Source organism: Helicoverpa armigera, chromosome 13 (assembly GCF_030705265.1).
Source record: "Helicoverpa armigera isolate CAAS_96S chromosome 13, ASM3070526v1, whole genome shotgun sequence".
In the NCBI taxonomy this organism is placed as follows: Eukaryota; Metazoa; Arthropoda; class Insecta; order Lepidoptera; family Noctuidae; genus Helicoverpa; species Helicoverpa armigera.
Window position 1 is genome coordinate 3,900,131 of NC_087132.1, and position 20,959 is coordinate 3,921,089.

Sequence of the window (20,959 nt, forward strand, 5' to 3'; positions counted from 1 at the left end):
CAACCCGATTTCCCTTATATTATACAAAAAATTCACCCTTAAAAACATCCCTTTTTAATTAGAAAACTTTAAAAACTCAAACGGCTCTCGTTAAGGTAAGGTTTCGATAACATTCGGTTTAATTTGTCGATCATCCTACTAGCGCCGCTCGTGGCCAAAAAGAAAACTAGAATTCAACAATGGAAAAGTACCAATACCCTAGACTTACTATTTGAATCTATTTTTAGGGTTTCTAGGTTGCATAAGATAGGCATCCCACTTATATTTATTTACAAATACAAAACTTAGTACTTAACAACCTTATTTGCAACCTTAGTATTCTATCTTTATAATTAAAACAATAGCAATATCTGTTTTTTATTGAAAACGTTAATCCTTAAACTAGGGCATACAAGTTACACTTAAAATTAGTACTTAGATACGCTTAACTATGTTACAATTTTACTCTTAAACTTTAAAGGAATTAAAAACAACAACAGAAAATAGCTTTTAATTAACAACAGACATACTAACTATCATAAAACCTTAAAAAACTTAAACATTAATTATCACTGCTTTTATCATTTAGTTATCACTTTTACACTTTTTGTTATCACTTTTACACTTATTCATCGTCGCCGACAGCCTTTTACGTTGGCGGCTTGAGTGCGCAAAAGTATTATTAATATACCTAAAACAAAGAAATGCACAAGTTTGTTGAAAATTTATGAGCACAATATTATAAAAATGGAAATCTATGAGCATATCGCGTGAATATGAAATATATGCTTTAAAAGTATTGCTTATGTGTTTGTTCTTCCTTTAGTCGGTAAGAATGTCACTATAACGTAACATACCCATACGTAACAGTATCAATTGCCTACTATTTGTTGTGATCTACATATTACGGTTAGATAAATAAAACTACATGGTCGACTGTACCTAGGAAGAAAACATATAAGTGTGAATTGCATGTGTCAATTGTTCGCACACCAAAGTTAATAAATATACAGCCTTAACGTAATAGCATAAAGTTGAAAATCATTTACTTTGTCATCCAAATAGTAGATCACGGTAGACAAGTTTAGTCTTTGTTGAATATATCTACAAGTATGTAGAATAAAATGTATAAATAATTACTCGTGTGACTTAGAGCACGTTATAATTTATCATGCTGTTGTCATAATGCGTAATTAACTTGGCACAAAAAGGTATAACTTAGATGAAGATGACATAGCAATCATGTCTTTGCTACAAAAAATACAATTAAAAGTGTGAGATGGTTTCAAAGTTACCAAGAAAAATAAGTCAGCTTTCTTGCCTTGGGGAAAGGTCAGTTGTTTATTCGGTTTTTTTTTAATTAGTCATTTCTCCTGGCTCGAATCTCAGTGTAATTATAACTTAACCCAATATAGTTTTGAAAAAAATTCAACTGGCAGTCTCTAAAAATCGTCTGCTGATCTTTAACTGACTTATTTTGGTCATAGGTATATTACTATAATTATAGTCTGACTGATTTAAAAACTATTTTTTACAAGTTTAGGAGGTTACCACTACTGATTCGAACCACTGGCGTTCACGAGATCAATGAAAAATCCGCATAAGCAGCCTTCCAGTCAGCCCTCAAGAGGAAATCGCTCATGGAAATCTGTTGCTGACCCACGGTCTATTAATTAAGGTGCGTTTCAGTTCATCCTTAGATACTTATTTTTTTGTGATACATATAACGATTGCGTGATAGTGACGTAAGTTGTTTGAGTAATGGTTAAAAATATTAATTTTCTCTGCCTCTGCCTAAATGATGTATTTGTTACCCAGAAGACTCCCTGTGTTGTACAGATGACTCCCATGAAAAATAGGGACATAGTTTATTTTCGGGATAGTTTTGACACAGAAGGTTAAAGTAAATCCGATAGACATGCATAGCTAGCTACTAGCATCACTTTTCACATCACGTAATCGCAGCTCATTTTTAAACCATTAAGTATTTACTTATGCCTGCAAAAATTGCATAGCGCTTCAAGAAAATATTACAAAGAGTAATTCAAAGAATGCAAACGATTGTTGATATAATCGTAGTCATTGAAAATTGTCTTGCAAGGGCCACTGTATAGAAGGTAGGTACCTACATAATGGTGGTCGATGCATTATGTGCACGTTGTATTTGGCGTATTATCAAGTTGCCTCGATACCGTGACTCGTCCAAACAACATTAACATAACAATAGAATGAATGCTACTGAATTAACATAACAGATTGCCTTTCTAGGTCGGGATGCGACAGTCCCACTTGACTTTTTTAGCTTTTGACGTTTTTCGTGTCACGCAGGTACTGAGTAGGAAATGTTCATGAATATCGTACAAAACCAATTAGTTCGTCGCTGACGTTAGGGCTTCTGCATCACGATTATAGATTTTGGATACCATGTGCAGGATGAAGTAGGCAACTATGTCGCAAGAGTCAAATTCCGGTGGTATCTATAATCATGAAGGCATATGTCGGAGGATGTTTGGGAGGAGCTATGCAAACACTGTCCGAGTATTAAGAAGTCATCCTTCGTCGAATGATTGTGAAATTTCCTTCAATTTACGAAAATTAGATATTGCACACGGAAATAGCATATATGTTAACCTCAGTATGTCGTTGGACCCAGCCCGAGTAGACAGCCGTTACTAAACACGGCGTTCTGGGCGCCTAACGTCATTATTATCGTTTTCACTATCGTTTGAGGTTGACTCGTCACTCTATTGTAAATTGTAGTCTGTAAACCTATAATAATACTGGCAAGGTCGCGCCGACGACGGATACCTGGCAGTGGGGGCCGGCGCACATGACGCCTGTACTTCACACAGTTTCAGTAACCGCGGTGTGACTGACGACCGCCTCCTGCGCTTGCACTTCTTGCGCACCAGCTCGCATAGCCGATCGATATCCCGATCTTATATTCCACTCTGAACATTATAAGTTAAAACACCAAGTGCTGTGTCAAATACGAATTATATGCTTAATTTGGACCAAAAATTTCCAACTTAAAAAAAATTGTTCCGATCAAAAGGGGTGTAGTATATTTGTTCAGGTGTGCCCAGACTTGGTGTAGAGCGATCTGTATCTAATTGCACAATTGGTTCATCACCCTGGACGGAGCTGCTTCATACTCTAGTGCAGTGGTGGACTTGCCTTGGTCACTCGCGGCTGCGTACATAATATCACCAGTTCGAACGTAACGTCTGACAATGCTTATCAGCAACATTGTATGTCGGCGAAGTTTCCTATAGCGTCGTGACGTTTTAACATTATTTAACAGTTGTGTACATCTTTATGATAATTTTATGACTCATAAGTGCGGTTAAACGTGATCACAATCAAATATTATGAAGCCATATGGATTTGTTATTGTCCTGGTGTCGCTCATGTTCTTCAATAGTAAGTGATTCATCGTAAAATATATTTTTTTTAGTATTTTAGATAGAGCATAATATTACCTACTATCATCATCATCTTCGTAATTTCCTATTTAGGTAGATATTGGCCTGTGTACTTTCCTGCTTATTTTCCTTGTCTTTAATAGTCATAGCTTGCGATTACGTATCAGACGACCTTAACTTTAGGTATACATTATTATGTAGTAGTGATAAGTAGTATGTCTATATAATAAACTATATAAATTTACTTGATAAAAAGCAATCCAGGAATTGTAGGGCATTGTTCAAGTAATGGTTACACTGATATATTTTCTGACAATCAGTCGAAGTCTGCGAACCAAGTTTATGTCTTAACAAGGGTTATCGGGTTGCAACGGGATTCAGGTCAGACGAGCAGTCCGCTCCATGTAAAAAAACAGTCATCTAAGTTATGTCAGCTGCATCTGGTTATACTGGAAAGCCAACCTCAACATATGTAGTTAGGAAAATGTAAGGGAGATTTTACAACAAATAAAACAATTGAGATCTTATTTTTACAAACTATATTGTGTGACTTCTATAAAGATTTTTCAAAAGCGACCTACAAACTTAATTCGAAATCTTTGATATTCGAGCTAAACTGTGCTCCCAAGCAGTCAGTCTTCTGATAAAGCATTTTGGCTTCGTCATTCCTCATCGAGGACTCTTACACTAGGTGGAGTGTGTAGGCCTTCTTTGATGATAAACTGTCTTCTTATGAGTCCTAACTGTGTCTGGTGAAGTTACATTGACTTTACAGAATTCATGCTATGCAGCATACATATTTCAGGAATTTAATTGGATGCACATTGGATGCACATTGACTGCACTGGCATTAGCTCCAGAATTAGAAGCTATAGTTTATACATTTTCAATTTTCCAAATAAAAAAAATAAATTAACTTATTAAATACTTCTGGTCAAGAAAAAAAGAATATGCTTTTAATTTAATAAAACCCATCAATTAACAAATCCTACTTTTTAGTAGGCATATTTTCTTTTTCCCTAGCTATAGATGTTATAGGTTCTCTCTTGTTTGCCTAGATCTTATATGATGGGAAAAGAAAGTATGGCCACGATATACTAGGATTTTTAATTGATGACTAATCTAGATAAATAAGATAGGTAAAAACAGTGGATTATAAATAGGTGGGTTACATACTACTGAATGTAGATACATACTACACACATACAGTTAGCTAAAAAGTATAATCGTATGATTCGTCATAAATTGATTGGACGAATTCTTCTGGTACACAGACTGTGTGTCTGTGCAAAGCGGAATGTTTGTTGTCTATGGTAATTCGCCTCTTTCCGATTGGGCAGTGCACATGCACATATCTTGTTTGTGCAGGCATAATGGTCAGGAGTATTGCCAGCAAGGCCACTATACACCAGCTTATTTTTCCTTGTAGGACCATCTGAAAAAAAAAATCACAAAGAGAAATAAATAATAAATGTTGTCATCATAATGTCTTGATTTTAATTCTACTTAGGGTCCATTTTAGGGTCGCACCATCTTTCTTTTCGATACTTCTCATCTAAACTGATACAATAAAGAGAACACGTTTGTAAACTTAAAGCTCCAAAATCGATTTGAAAAGATCTTTTACTGTTGGTCAGCTACACTCTTTCCGAGTAGCATAGGCTACGTTTTATCCATGGGTATATAAATTTATGACATCCATTATATTTTGTTAATTGAAAGTCAATTTACTGTGTCGCACCAAAAAAGTAAAAGATGAGTAAATGTAAATAAGTAACATGTCCCTTGAAATAAACATAGTACCTAAGTACTTATATTTTCTGTAGGCACTCTTAAATCAATGTGAATTTTAACTCTTCATACGTATCGCTTTTACAATAATTTCTATAGTGAAAACATTTTGAACTTTAGCCTGTCATACGCATAAACACATTATTGGATTGGTGCTCGTTGCACATTACACAAAAAAGTTATTAGGGGAGATGGGGGAATTGGGTGTCACTTAAGGAAAAGTCATTATTGTAATCACAAATTATCAGTCTTATATTGTTTCCATTATTACTAATCTTTAAAAAATAATCAGGTATCGAAACATAGGTACTTATGTAACAAAAAAGTTTGTTAAGCAGTACAGTTATTATCATAAGTCAATGCATTTTTTTTAGTTGTTATAATCTTGAAGTCATTTCAGGTATGCAGGTTGTCTTTATTATAATTGCATCATCACTGTCTGAACTATATTTATAAGTAGCTGGACTTGTTTACGCCGCCGCGCCGCCGCATAAAAGGGCAACAAAAAGCACTATTTACGGAAACATTTTACTAAAGATGTTGTCAGTGAAATAAATCTAAGTGGGTAATATTATTTATTTATTATATTTTTTGTACATATTTTACAAAATAAGAAAACAATGTTTTCATAGCACGTGCTCATGTGCTGAAAAAAACGTAACGAAAATATATTTACACTTATAGACTTATTATACATACACATATTTAATAAACTATAATACATATAGGTATAAATCAAAATAATTATCTCTACTTTCCCATCAAATCTTTAATTGTGCGGTATGTTACAGCGATATTTAGGTAATATAGGTAAGTTAACCGTGGTATGTAAGTATTAGCTGCACTAACAGTGCAAGTACATAATTATCTAGTTAAATAATTACTTTAACACGTGTGATTTCCGATTTCAGACAAAAAAATCACTGATTTTAAAAACGAACCAGCAGTTACTGAGATTAGCGCTTTTAATAAAATTCGTCAACTCTAACGGATGCTTGGCTATTTTGATCTTTATATATAATTAACACAATGATTACAGTCATTAAAACGTTTTGGCCCATACATAACACCAATCAAATCAAATATCAAGGTTTCTTTTTTTGCACTTTTTGCAAAGCATTTTATTTTGACCTATTTTATCTACACGTAGGACCTTCTTAAAATCAGTTTCTGAGGGCCTCGACTCTCGAGTGACGCGTTCACAAGGGTCCCGTTTGAATATACATACCTATTACTATTCAGTTAAGCTCTAAAGTAAAGTATCGTCAATTGATGATGAGTTAAATAAGATGATTTATTTATTTTATATTCATACCAGTAAGTACTAACTGGAAGTTTACTAACTGGAATAAGTTTATTAACTAGGTACCTACTTATAGTGAAAATAGAGCATGTCATGGATCATGCTTTAAGAAGCGGTTCAAATAAATAAAATGTAGGTGTACCAAACATTGATAATGATGCATAAAAAACAACTATGTGGTAAGCTTATTTGTTTCACATTTTAAATCAGTAATTCATTATTTATTCGATATAGGAATGGATCCGACACTCATACATGCGAGGTTAGTCCACGATTTTTAAGTTTATCAATATAAAATAAAACGGTCCACTAGAGGATCGGGGTACCCAGGAACTAAATTAGAAAGAAATCAGAAAGCCTAGTTAAAAATAGCCTACAGTCGTTAGCTAAGAATTTATGCCCTTTAAAAGTTATACTTGTTGTTATTTACGGTCGCTTTATTCCTAAATATGAATTATTTTAATTAATTTATTTTACTTCGATTTTTTTGCCATTTCCATAATCTGTTTGTATTTTACCGGTTTAAATAAAAAAGAAGACTAATTAATGAATATAAATAAAAAAGACTAACCTTGCAACTGATATATCCGATTTTAAAGAGAATTTCACAAGTAGGTTCTCTTGGGTGGGGAACAAAAGCTGTACTGTCGGGCTAGTTGACTTGACGCTTTATAGTTTGGGCGGCAAATATAACTCCTTATATACCTATGCATTTAGTGACGCTACCGCTCAATGTTTTGGAACTTGAGTGAGTATACCACTGACTCCATTGATGGTTCGATCGATCATGACGTAAGCGTTGGTTCTCTGTGGATGAACTCTGTAGGTCAGTGTCTGAAAAGTGTAAGTGTGAAGGTCGTGACACCTTAGGAAAATTATTAGATGTGTATGGTCGATTTCTTTACTTTTTCATTCAATAGACACATTATTATGTACGTACGTGGCTAGCGCTTTGGTCGCGACTCTTTTCACTTCTATTTCTACTTTTCGAACGTTGACTTTCATGCGCATTTGGCCATCACTTAATAGTTTTTATTCCTCTAGGAAATCCTGTGTTTAGGAAGTATTTCAATTTAAAGTTCCACGTTAATTTGATTTGGAGGGTGGCTGTCAGCCATAAAGAAGCCAGAAAGTCTGTCAACCGGTCTTACTCAAGGGGTATCAGGTTGGCCGGCTAATTTGATTGAGGAGGTCAGATTGGCAGTCGCTCCGAGTAAAATACTGGTGTGCAGCTGCAACTGGTTGGACATTAAGCCGACCCTAACATTGGATTATCTTCAGCTAGCCTTTTTACATCTCATCATCTGCTTTTCTCATTAAAAGCATCATCTTTCTTTTTGTACTTCGAAGATTTGAAAGATTTAGAGGATTTATTAATAGTTTTCCATTGTTTTTCCTAGATGTTTTCATTACTTATACCTATAATGTAAATTCTATAACTTAATCTTACTTACTTGATATCTTACTTAGTTGATCGAGGTTCAAGGACATACTCAACCGTATGTAAGCGTACTCCTAAGCAAAAGCTTCGTTTACTTGTTTACTAACAAATATTTTTGTTTCTCGTTAGCATCCAGAGCACAATGTGGGGTTGATCAAACGGTAACGTTCACCCGGTGGGCGGGGGTGGCTCCGGAGAGCGCTACTCCAGTATTTGTGTACTCGGCGAGTGGTGATGAAGAGTCACTAGCAGGTGCCTGCCTAGCAAGATGTCGTGAATTGCAGGACTGTGGGGCTGTCATTGTTGCCTATGATAGGGGCAACTGCCAGGGCGTAGCAGGTGAATCCTCAGCAAGACTTAAGACGGACAATGATGTCGCAATGTTCAAGAAAGTTTGCTTGTCACGTAAGTTAGTTTTACTTGCCACTGAAACAGCCTATAATTTGACTTGTCAACATTCTAATTGTTGCAGTTAGTTTTTGTTTTTTCATGTACTTATGTGGTTGAGAGAGAGATTAATTAGATGTTGACTCCTGATATTTATGTGTTGTGGTAAGATATGTGATAGACTCGTAAACACGGCTTTTCCTCAACTTTTTTATTCTCATTAATCCTCAAAGGCGGATGACTCATATTTTTTGGCTTTTTTGTGTAAACAATTTTTTTTGAAAACTAAGCTATTTTATTTCGCGTAACATAGCACGCGTCACATAACAGGTAACGTGAACTTTGTTGTAATAGTACCTATTTTTATAGTGCCAGAAGACTGCAATGGACGTTGGTGGGCGCTGGAAAACACGCCTGGCTACCATATGAATTCCGAAGGGTCCAATCTAAGGGTCGTTTACAACACCACCATTTACGAGTGCTACGATGCTGTGTTCTTAAGGGATGAAACGTTTCGGTAAGATAACCTTATGTTCAATTTTCATTAATATAGGTAAAATCAGAGGTTTTGTGCGATTTCTAACGTCATAGACATAACATTGCAGCCGGTGACTTTGTTCTTAGCGAAGCTAAATGCAGAGCATTTCCCTTGACACACTGAGTGAAGCTAACGTTTTGTATTATTTGTAATGTTTTTAACTACTTGTACACATATGCCGAAAAATAGGTGCTTGCTTACATGAAAAGTGTCCGGGTTTTTCTTGGACACTTCTTCAAATCCCGCCCGGACGGCCCCCGGACCGGATCTAAACTAGGACAAATCTGGGGAAACCCGGACGGATGGCAGCCCTAGTAACGGATGCCGCTGCCATAATTTAGTAATATGTAGTCTGCCCAAAAACAATGTGCGTAACAGAATAACGTAAGTACTTCCTCTGACACCGACGTCATTACCATGACACGTCACCAAACAATAAGTATGCGGTAAATAAATTCAAAGTCTGGATGAAGAATTATCTAAATATTAGTAGTAATAAAGCTTCTGGTCTGAGACTTGAAATTTACAAAATCATATTACTTAATAGCAAATTCCACATAAAACTGGATGCTGATTGATTTATTTGACATTTGAAGATTCGTAGTTTGTATTTTCCCAGAGAGGAGATATGGACGAGTATTCCCGTGTAGCAGAAGGACCAGTTTTGAAAACTGGAAAACCCATAGTTACGCATTATCATCATTCGACTTTTATTATTTTTGTAACCAGTCACATAGTTGTCTTGAATACTGTTGCCCATTTTAATATTGGAACCACATCCGCTGCAAGTCGTAGGCATTGTTGGTGTGTAAAATTATCTTTTAAATATCACTTATATATGTTGTTACCTTTATCAAACGTAAGTACCTAAGCATCTAGTGTTTACTCATTTCTAGTCGAGTCATAATCATTGTTTAGAGCTAGAGGAAGGAGAGGAACTATAACATAAAAAACCTACATACTAATACATTTATATATGCACGTATATATCAACCTCTATTATAAGCAGTAGGTAAATAGGTAGTAAGAACAAATTCGTTTCAATCAAACTTTCGATTATAAGACAAAAACAGTTAAAAGTGAAGACGAATAACATTGTTTGTTTTTTGCCGTCTAGATCAATGCATCTGTAATATCCATACATAACTGGTTTGCATACGGCTGCAATAAAAGCATTTATGAGCCATTGATCGGATTTTTTATAGGTTCGCACGTTTATTCTGTATTCATAATTAATTACCTTCTAGGAATTCGTCCGGCAAACATTTTGGACTTTACTAAAATAAAGCTAGTACCTAAGTACTAGCTTTATTTTCATTTTGAGGGAAGCGTCTGCAATATACCTACATTTTGTATTTGTCCACGATCGAGCCTGAATCACTTTCAGATTCAATAAGAAATGGTTTAGGAATGAATCACTTCATGATTGACTCTCATAACTTACCTACAGACATACAAGTGTATGTCGGCAATAAAACACATACTTAGGTACTTTACCTCTGTCATATTTTTCGGATGTCTGATGAATTTAAATATCATATTGATTACGCGACAGAATGGAATTTCAGGAATTCCAAACGCACAAATGATTACATTTGCAGTTATTTTGGGTGTTAGTTAGATTGGAAATTGTTTTCCCTATACTGAAGATACCTACAACAACCAAAGCAGAAAATCGTCTGAGCGCGACATGATTCATGTGCTGACGTAGGCCGCATCTTTCATTGCGGGTCGTGTCTAAGTCCCTGAGTCTCATAGTCGTTTTTTTGCGTCGCTATTTGCACCGCTATTCGCCTCCTATGACCTACCTTAATGTTTTTACGCTGCTTAATCAAGTACCTTTAACAACAATTTCTCTATTCAAATTCATTAATAGCTTTCGCTTTGTTCGTTAACATATTACGTACATTATTAAGTTAGAAGTAACAGGAAACTTACAAGCTTAACAGCGGGTCCCAGAGCAAGCACAGCCTGTATCTTGGTTACCCAGACACTAAATAAAGTTAGTAGATTTGATTTGTTCTGCTAGCGCAAGAAAGATATCTAGAGTAATGGACATAATGTTCATAACAATGTCCCTAGTTGTCTCCTTATCCTGCCTCTGAGGTATGGCACAGGGGACCTCCCTCCTCGTCCCTTTCAGAGACAGTCGGGAGAACCCTCTTTCTAAAATTCTAGTCCTTAATTGAGATTTTAAGGTACAGGTGGTCGTCTGCCTTCTTTTTACGTCTGGTGCCTCTACTGTGGACGGGGAAATCAAAGTCCTGACCACGCAGTCCCGTTCTCAAATCAAGTGATTCTCAAATAGCGTCGTCGCTCTGATCGGTCCTTATGGAACAATATTTTATTCAAAACATAGATTACTAAGGATACCTATCATACTATGAGAATGTTTTATTAACATTCCTCGCATTGTTTACAGGTCTGCACAATGGGTCGTACCTCAGAGCGACTTCGATCCCGACCTGATGTACACTGCAGACTCCATGATTGGCAACTGTCTTTTGAACAGAGAGAATAGATTCACTGAGCCGGAGTCTTATCGAGTGTCCAACTACTACACCGTTTATATAGAAAACCAGTGTTTTCATGACTGTAAGTATAGTAAATCTCTATGTAGGTGTATTGGGATTTTAATAAGTTAGTTAAAAAGAAGAAAAATCTTATTTAAAAACGAAAACATAACATTTTATCAGTAATCACACTCCACTAGAAAAAAATGACAATCAATTCCGATTTCTATGAAACATACATAATTGTAACTATAAACCAGTTATTGATACAATTTCTGGAGGTCATTGGAAACGATAATGTTGAGATTCAATTCTGTGAACCGTGAACTTACGTATGTTATAATCATCTAAAACGTATTATATAAAAATTATAATTTTATGTAACATACAATACTAATAATAGGTGATGTAATGATTCATATTATGAGCCATTTCCAAAAAGTTTGTATTTTATTAAGTAGCAAAGAATTTTGGTAAACAGGACAAATCGATAAAATAATTATCGGTAAAGATGTTGTTTAGAGAACTATTACCTACTTAATTGCGATGATTTAAATTATAAAACTGATTTCATGTTACCTACTTCTCCAAAAGTCATAATATTGTTGCTCTACCTTTCAATTACATCAAATAATTAATAATAAGTATGCGATAGTCCGGTTTATGTCAGTATCGTGCTTAATCTTTTTGCAAAAGTTCATTTTCGGTACATATAATAATTCGGTTTCTATATTGTATTGTCATCTATCATCTAGTCATATAATCTTGTAACTATTAGCTCGTACTTACCTAAGTCACGTAGCACTTACCTGAAAACTACCATTACAATATTTTTGCACGCCAATAGTACCTTCGCATTGGTTATCTACCTACTTATTACTTAACACTCGTTTCTATTATCATATTGCATTGTCCCGCATGTATAGGCGATGGATTCCGTAACTATGCGAGGCTTACCTATATTATTCATTAATATTTATAAGTTTCACTATGGTAATAGATTCCTTTTTCTACCAGTACCTGCAGGTATTTTTTCCAGGTATTCCCCGACAGCATTCCATAACATCGAGATATTCGCGTCCCATACACAAGGCATCGAAATATGTATCCGGGTTTAAAAACTCAATAAGTTCCGACTACACTACATCAATTTGCTTTTGCATGACCGACCTAAGACTGGTCATATTTTGAATGTTCGAAGAGTTTTCTTATGTGTTGGTACAAAGTCTCTTTTGGTACATATCTATCTCATAAGCAATGGTAGGTAGGTACTACTCGAGCACTTCCATCCACATACCTCCAGTTTCCTATGCAACTCAGGGGCCCGATTCTCCTAATTTTACTTAAGGGCCATTCGATTGACGTTCGACTCGATTCGACTGAGATCCAATCCCGACTCGATTACGATTGAAGCGTATGTGGCATTCCGCTATTTTTTCTTTGAAATAAACCTTTTTATCCTTTTCTGTCATTCAATAATGAATCATTTTGTCTGCAAATGATTTACGATTGCAAAATGATTGTACAGCAAACTACCGTATAGACCAAAATCATCAAAATAGCAGACCAATCGCACATCAATCAAATGTCAATCGAATACGATTGGACTTTTATTAGTAGCAGAATGCCCGATATGGTTAAAACTGCTATTACGATCATATTGCGATTCGATTTCTATTCGATTTTGTCATTATTAACTTAGGAGAATCGGGGCCCAGCTATACCTACGTTCTTTTAATTACTGACTAACCTTATGTTCAGTTCTCTGTTATCAGATAATAATATCCTTTTGTTGCGAACACGTAATATAGAAAGGGCCTTGAAGCGTGTCATGATTTGCGATCAAGTTTGGTTGCATAATGGATTAACCCATCATAATTTGCCAGTGGATAACCCAAACTGCAGTAAATCTCCGTGTTCAATGCACGAGCATATTTTAGGGTTACGTGAACTGGCTGTGTTTTACCGCGGGAAAACGGCTAGTGACGTAGGTAACATGAGGTATCTTCGTGTGCTAACCAGGATGCATCTAATTGCAGTTTGCCCTCACGTCTTTTGCTGCCCAAATGCAACACATAAATTATTTTCTTATTTTCAGATCCAAAGAAGATAGATCGATGTTCTTATGAAGAGTACTACAACCAAACGCTGAGACATGTGGAATTTACTATCAAAAACTACACAAAAGACGAAGTAAGTACCTAGGCTGTAGTGTAGGGCTCCATACTGAAGGGGTCGTAGCTAGGTCAGGATTATTAATAATAACGTACAACTGTTGCATTTTTTGTGACAACAAATGTAAACGTTTGTTTTTTGTTAACGGTTTTTTTTTTTTTATAATTATGAGCGCGAATCAAAATGAAAATATAAACTTGTTGGGCATGATTTACAAATTTAAACGTACCTATTGCTACATATATAGATAGACCTCTAATCGTATATTCAACTTAAGGTTTTTTGTGTAGGTACGTTTGTTATCTGTTACCTACCGTAAAGTATTTTCGTATGTTTATGAAATAGGCTGTAATAATAGAAATGTAGTCATTGCTGGGATATGTAGATTTCAAGTGACTCACATTTTTTATGACTTTAAATAGCCAATTGGTTGATGTAACTTGGGTTCGGTTTAACAGTGGGTACTTATAGCGAATGTCGTGCGAATAATTACTTCGCTATAATAAAAACTATTAATCAGTACAAAGAATTTGTTTGATGGCCTTCTATTGAATTCACTTTGGTTGGTTGAGATACCGACTGTAGCTTTTTACTGGAAGAACTTTTTTTCGAGGAAAATAAAGGATGTCTTCGTCATGCGATAATATACATAACTAACCGGAATCGGATCTGCTGAGTGAATTATGATGACCTTAGACAACATTTTTTACTAATGTTTTGTCACAAAAATTTTGTATGGAAGTCATACCACCCATGTGTGATGTTACTAAGCATGTAAAATGCATGCTAAGTATGTTAAAATTGCATCTTAGTTGTTGCAAGAGTCCATTAGAAATGCCGTAGGCGAAGTTGACGTCACAATCTCCGTCACAGAGAGCTTCAGCGGGTCCCGGGTTCGTTCAGTTGTCGTATTTATATCTAATAGTCTATATCTATATCTAATATTATATCTAATAGTCTATACTCTAATAGTCTATATCTATCTAATAGTCTTGTTTAATCTTCAGTGTAAAACGTTATGCGAGCAAGCGGAAAGTTTCATCTGCCGTGGGTTTACGTGGATATCGGAGGAGTATGTGAACAGTGGCGGGGGGCGCGGGCTATGCGACCTGCATAGTGAAGACCTCATCACGACCGGCTCCTGGCTGCTCAGGAGGATCTCTGCTGCCACTTACTATAGGAGAGTCGTTTGTCTTAACAGTAAGTGTCAGATATGAATAGGTACGTACTCTTGTCTTTTGAATGATGTCATCAATATTTTTTTTGGACGCTTATTTGCCATAGATAGGTATTGGAGTTTAGGCATTGATTGCGGTTAATCTATGTAACCTAATATTTTTGTTTGTTTGGTTTGCATCGAAATTACGGGTCCGATTTGAATAATTCTTCAATGTTGATAATTACCTAGCTACAACTATACTGTCCCCGGTTGACATTGGTTATCATACCACTTTATAGCATACGAGAAGAAGTTTCCCGCGATGCGGGTGAAGCCATGAGAAACAGTAAGAACTTTTAAATAAAACTACTTTTACGCATTTTTTCGCGGTTATATTAATAAAAGTAGTTTTATTTAAATGTCTAATATTCGCATAAGTGTCATAAATAAAAATACTTAAGCACTTTTAAATCAAATTGCAATGCTTCTCCAGTCACAGTGGAATGCGAGGAAGATCAGATGCTAGTGACGTATTCTCCGCGCGGAATGTTCCGCGGGCGCGTGTACGTGCCGGGGCGCGGAGAGCAGTGCGCCGCGCGGGGGACCGGCTCCACCGTGCGCTTGACGCTGCCTATGCACGGAGATTGTGACGTCAACTTCGCTTACGGCATTTCTAATGGACCTGACGGAGTTATAAATAGGTTTGATACATTTTTCTTATGATAAGTCAGTCATTTTTTTTTTAATTTAAAATAGGCCTATGAAAGCTGTTTCGAAACTTTCAAATGGTTCCAAAGAGTCGGTCTTATGGAAAAGAACCGGCAAGAAACAACCGGTACCTAAGAACGCTAGAAAATAAATGACGACTAATATTTAAAAAAAAATCTACCCATCATTTCTTACTTAAGTGTAAGTACTTATAAACACAATTTTTTACCGTGTTATCAAGCGTCTTTATCTGCATTGTGCAAGATTCATTGCTATTTTATGCACATTTTTTTCCTTGTTCAACACATTCTTCCTAGTATGCGCCATACAATGGTCTCTCTTATTATTCTTGTTGTTTTCTATAGGACAATGGCGTACGTGATGGTGATGATACAAAACAACCCGATCATACAGACGGCTGGGGACCGCTGGGTGCGCGTGGGATGCTCGCCCGAAGCGAGAGACGCTAAACATGTTGATGCCACCGTCGCTGTCAGCGATATCGGGTAAATATTAGAGTTTTTTTTTTTCAGAACATGATAGTAGCTAATAGCGAAAACTCCCCAGTAACATAATAGGAAGAAAACACATGTTTTATGCCTTCTTAGAAAAGAGTTTTTCTAACTTTCTAATCCTACTTCCTACTTATACTATAAATCTGAAGAAAGTTTGTGAGAATGTATGGATGTATGTTGGTTATTCAATCAAGCAAAAACAGCTGGACCGATTTGATTGAAATTTGGTATGTAGATAGGTGATACCCTGGATTAACACATAGGCTACTTATTATCAACACACCACGCGGGCGAAGCCGTTGGCTGAAGCTGAAGCTAGTTTAAAATATCGTCAAATCCTTCTTTCGAATAAGTTTAAGGTAAACCCTAATGTTATTTCTATGGAGACTTAGTTTATTCCTTTTTCTCTCGCTGGAAAAAGTTTTGAATGAAGTTATCATTGTTCTTTATGTCTATCTAAGTTCCCCATATTCATGGTAAATTTTTGTCTGACTCTGTTGATAACGTGTTGATGGAACGTTGTTTGTAAACATAAGCTATATTTATCAAGCTACTTAAGGTATTTTTATCCTTTTTTTCAGTGGGTACAAAAAGCCGACACAATCAAGTGAGACGGAGTCCCCTAACCTGGTGTCACCAGCAGCAGCGAGCGCGGTGTACGGCATCAGCACCACTCCTGTCTCCATGTACGTGGTGCGAGTGGTCGACGACAGTGGGGCTGGCGCAGTCTCGCTTGGAGAACCTCTTGAACTGAGGATTGAGACCCCTGGTAAGGAGTTGGAATATTATTTCATTTCCAGTGGGTAGGTACAGTTATCCGACACAATGAAGTGAGACCGTAAGTGGAATAAGGTCGCTGGGAAGTAGTGGATGCAGGTTGCTGAAGATCGAGTAAAAAGTGGCAAACTTTGGGGGAGGCCTTTACTCAGCAGTAGACGTCTTTCCGCTAACGCCACGAGCGGAACGGATGGATTATAATTTGGTATTGCTAGCTAGGAACCATTGGAGTTAAGTATAAGGTAGAGAATTTGGTACATGTATGTTATTGAATATTTTCGGATGATTTATACTTGGAAAGGGTTTAGGTTTAACCTCGTTGTTGATAATTTTGCCTCATAGAACGATTCCACGATAGTTGTAATTCATTACCGATCATGTCAAAACTGTATGTTTAATCGTTTATTTATAGTTTTTTTTTTCCTATTAATATCAAAGTCTAGCAGTTGTTTTCAATGCAATAAATAAGACGACTACCACTCAATGAATGAAAAAAAAAAACTTACCACGATTTACATAATGATGTTCTAGTAATTGATCAGTGTCATGCTTGAGCTACTCAACAAACAATACTATGATTTTTCACTTATAATACCACAAGAGCTTCAAAATTATCGGGTATTTTCCGATAGGTTCGTTGCAAACAAATGAAGGAGTCAAGTTTTTCAGGTTAAAAAATAACGAGCGCGAAGCGCGAGTGATTTTTCCTGAAAAACTTGACGACTTTATTTGTTTGCAGGGAACCTTGAGGGAAATGCCAGATAATTTTGAAGCTCGTGTGGTATTCGGGGGATTATTTTTCCGTCCCAAATGTCGGCCACAACCTGTCAGTTTGACGTAGCAACGACCAGAGAAAATATTCAAAAAAAATTATCAGTATAATACCATGTAGGTTGTACCACGTGACGTCGAATGGTGCAATTCTATTGGTCGATATTTGGGTCGGAAAAATAATCACAGCAATTTCATGTCTCATTATAATGTTGTTTAACAGTGGTCTCGGTTGATTACAGATGCCTCGGAGATTAAGGCGTATCATCTGGTTGCTTCTTCCAGACTTGGAGACAGTTCGGTATTGTTGCTGGATGGTAAAGGATGTCCCACAGGACAGGTAAGTGGATAGTTTTACTATATTGACGTTTGAGGGAGTAGCTGTGCTTAGGGCTACAAAAGCCCTAAGAAAATACTAAGATAGCATATTGCTTTTTAGGTGCTCTCACTTTGTACTCCTCTATACATATACTCTCTTATCTACTCCCTAATCTTGATCCTTATGTACTCCCTCATATCCTACCCCTCATGTACTCTCTATACTCGTGAATTTTTGGCTATTTCACAACCAAAGCACAATCTTTTTAAGAACTGGCTCCGTCCCTAGATTAGATATAGTATCAGAATTTTCTGGGCTTCAGTTAGCACTGCACCATGTAGGTAAATATATGTGAACAATTGATGACAAAGTTCTCTAAACAGGTGGACTTCCCGCCATTCACTCGTACATCAGTGGGCGGTACACAGCGTCTGTCCGCGCGGTTCAAGGCGTTCCGCTTCCCCACGTCACACGTCGTCCGGTTCGCTGTCATGGTCCGGTTTTGTGACGACACTTGTATTCCGGTGAGTTTTTTATCATGGCTACGTCATCTTCAGGGCAACCAACAATCGTGGCGGAAAACGAACAACGCTCTGGCGTCCGACTGGTGGCGGTACAACTACCACGAAACACTCATTGGGACGTTAAATGCCTCGATGGAGAGCAGCAGCATTTCCGAAGCTAAAATATATCTAAGCTAAGGATACCCCAGCTTTTTTTATGGGAAATAAAATTCAATTAAAAAGATTAAATGAAATGCTTCGAGTTATACGCCCCAGTAGTTGCCTGCGAATGAAATATTTATTATTTTTGCAAAGATTTAGGCTGGCCCTCAAATTGACTGCAATGTTTGGCCGTGGGTATAAACTTATATTTTTTGACCAGGTGAAATGCAAACCCAAAAGACCGTCAGGCAACCGTAGCGCTCGACAAACAAACTCTACGTTCTACGAGTGGGGTGACGAGACGCCCGCGTCCGTCCGCGCCGAGGGGCCGGGCGACGGCGCGGAAGGTCCGGGCATCCGCGTGCAGGAGCGGATGAGGCCCGGCGTGGTGGCACTCGGTAGCAAGGCGGCTTGCGGCCAGCTCGCAGAAGACGCTGTCGAGCTAGAACTGGACTTACTCGTCGATTCTAAAGACATTCTGTCTACTGATACACTAGTTCGAGCTGATCACCGGTCTAATATCCGTAAGTTGTATTTAATTTTTATGTCACATTCAATTTTCGTCAAGTTCACACTCTTCGACAGCTCTGAAATAATTTTAAATAGATTTCCTAGGAAGTTCAAACAAGCCTCTTCAGCATGATAATAGTAGCATAGATCCGTCTTCCATTCCATCTATGTAGCTCTTGGTATATAAATAAATCCTTACCAAACAAATTATTCTTCCAACATCTTTGTCGATATATAGACAGTTGACTACTGAATTAGTAAATCGATGACTATTGATGATCACTAATGAATAATGTTACACTCGTGCGCGCACATAATGTTTCCCCGCTGACTTTTAAGTGTCTTTGATTATAACACCCTCCGTAATCATTTTGCGCTCTATTTGCTTTGAATATAATTTATGGTTTGTTGTATATCATTGTAAATATCACTAGGACTGCTTACATGTCTGGGGTAGTCCAAAAAGGGAGTAAATATGAGAGTGCCTATCTAAGTTTGTACATATTAAGGGAAGTACATAAAGTAGCATAGCGGAAGTACATAGGGGTATCCGCCACTGGTTTGAACTACTGGTTACCGATAAAGTATCGCTTAGTTATCCTTATCGCTTAGTTAATAGTATCTGCTAGATAAAGCTGCTTATAGGTAATTTCTGTCAAATATTACTATCAATCCTTGTGAAACCATAAGTTATAGTTTATGTAAGTATTTCTTTGTCAACAGCTGAGGAGAGCAATATTGCCGATAGTTCCTTGATATGCGTTCACGAGCTGCTTCTAGTGTCACTGGCGCTAGCCTGGCTCGCCGTGCAAATTATATTACTGCTCGGCTGCTGTGTACTTGTTAAAAGGTAAAACTTTATTAACAAATGTATTATATTATCATCATTTCCCGACCCTTTTTCCGAACTATGTTGGGGTCGGGTTCCAGTCTAACCGGATGCGGCTGTGTACCAGTAGTGTTTTACAAGGAGCGACTGCCTGAATGACCTCCTCAACCCAGTTACCCGGGCAACCCAATACCCCTTCTGACTATCCGTAACGAATGCCAGGGATGTTCAATGTACACGAATTTTAAACATGGCCCTTGAACCTAAACTTATATTATCAATTATTTAGCAAATTACTATTTTCTCAGGTATCGAAACTTGGCAGAAATGAATATGCAGAAAGAATACACGTCATTCGATAACGTGGGTTTTGAAACTGTATCGTCACACCGGCGCGTCCACTGGCCGGATCAAAATATCGATATAATACATACCACTTAGAGACAACACTAGTCTATAAGTCTAGTATATGCACAGAGTCGAAAATATTCCTAAGCACGTTCTAACTTCCATATGTGTAAGTTTTGACCAGTGTCTTTATCTTCATCATCATCATCAGCCTATCGCAGTCCACTGCTGGACATAGGCCTCTCCAAGTGCACGCCACTGAGATCGATTTTCGGCTGCTCGCCGTCTTTATCTTGACATTGGACATTTCTGATCGAAGGTAATTTCACATGTAATTAAAATACTATATGTACAGACGCTAGCACATTGAGCTACTTCGATCTGTCAAACTTCTTTAATTGATTTTCAACTGTATCTCTATAGTATAAAGATTGATGTTGCTTGGAAAAAAATACAGATTGGAGTAGCTTGCAACCTTTTTTGTCTTATTGATAAGAAGACCATAGACGGATTTATACAGAAATCTATGTATGATTCTTAATTTGAATATTATAGAGAACGATTTCTATGGTATAAATAGCTTTCCTATACCGTTCTTGTAAATGGTGCAAAAAGGTCATAGCAATAATTTATAATTCTATTATTGTAGACTTCGGTCTACTTTTTTTGTTAAATTGTGTGTTAAATTTGATGTAAATAGCTTTAATAGTAGTTTGTACCAAACAGTATGCCAATGTTTTGTAGAGGTGTAAATATATTACTATTTTTTGAATCTCGGTTTTTATTTCTAAGCCTATGTCGATGAT

The 20,959-nt window shown here is 36.8% G+C and overlaps 1 protein-coding gene across 1 annotated transcript; it reads left to right on the forward strand.

Moving 5' to 3' along the window:
- The first annotated feature begins 2,532 nt into the window (after positions 1 to 2,532).
- On the forward strand, positions 2,533 to 20,336 carry LOC110384403 (uncharacterized). The gene is made up of 14 exons (XM_049840595.2): positions 2,533 to 3,402; positions 8,069 to 8,344; positions 8,696 to 8,843; positions 11,287 to 11,459; positions 13,476 to 13,570; positions 14,560 to 14,752; positions 15,205 to 15,412; positions 15,785 to 15,925; positions 16,516 to 16,703; positions 17,725 to 17,822; positions 18,185 to 18,325; positions 18,687 to 18,990; positions 19,700 to 19,826; positions 20,114 to 20,336. Exons 1-14 carry the CDS (start codon positions 3,351 to 3,353, stop codon positions 20,244 to 20,246), a joined length of 2,277 nt encoding a protein of 758 aa, XP_049696552.2. The 5' UTR covers positions 2,533 to 3,350; the 3' UTR covers positions 20,247 to 20,336.
- The last annotated feature ends 623 nt before the right edge of the window (positions 20,337 to 20,959 follow it).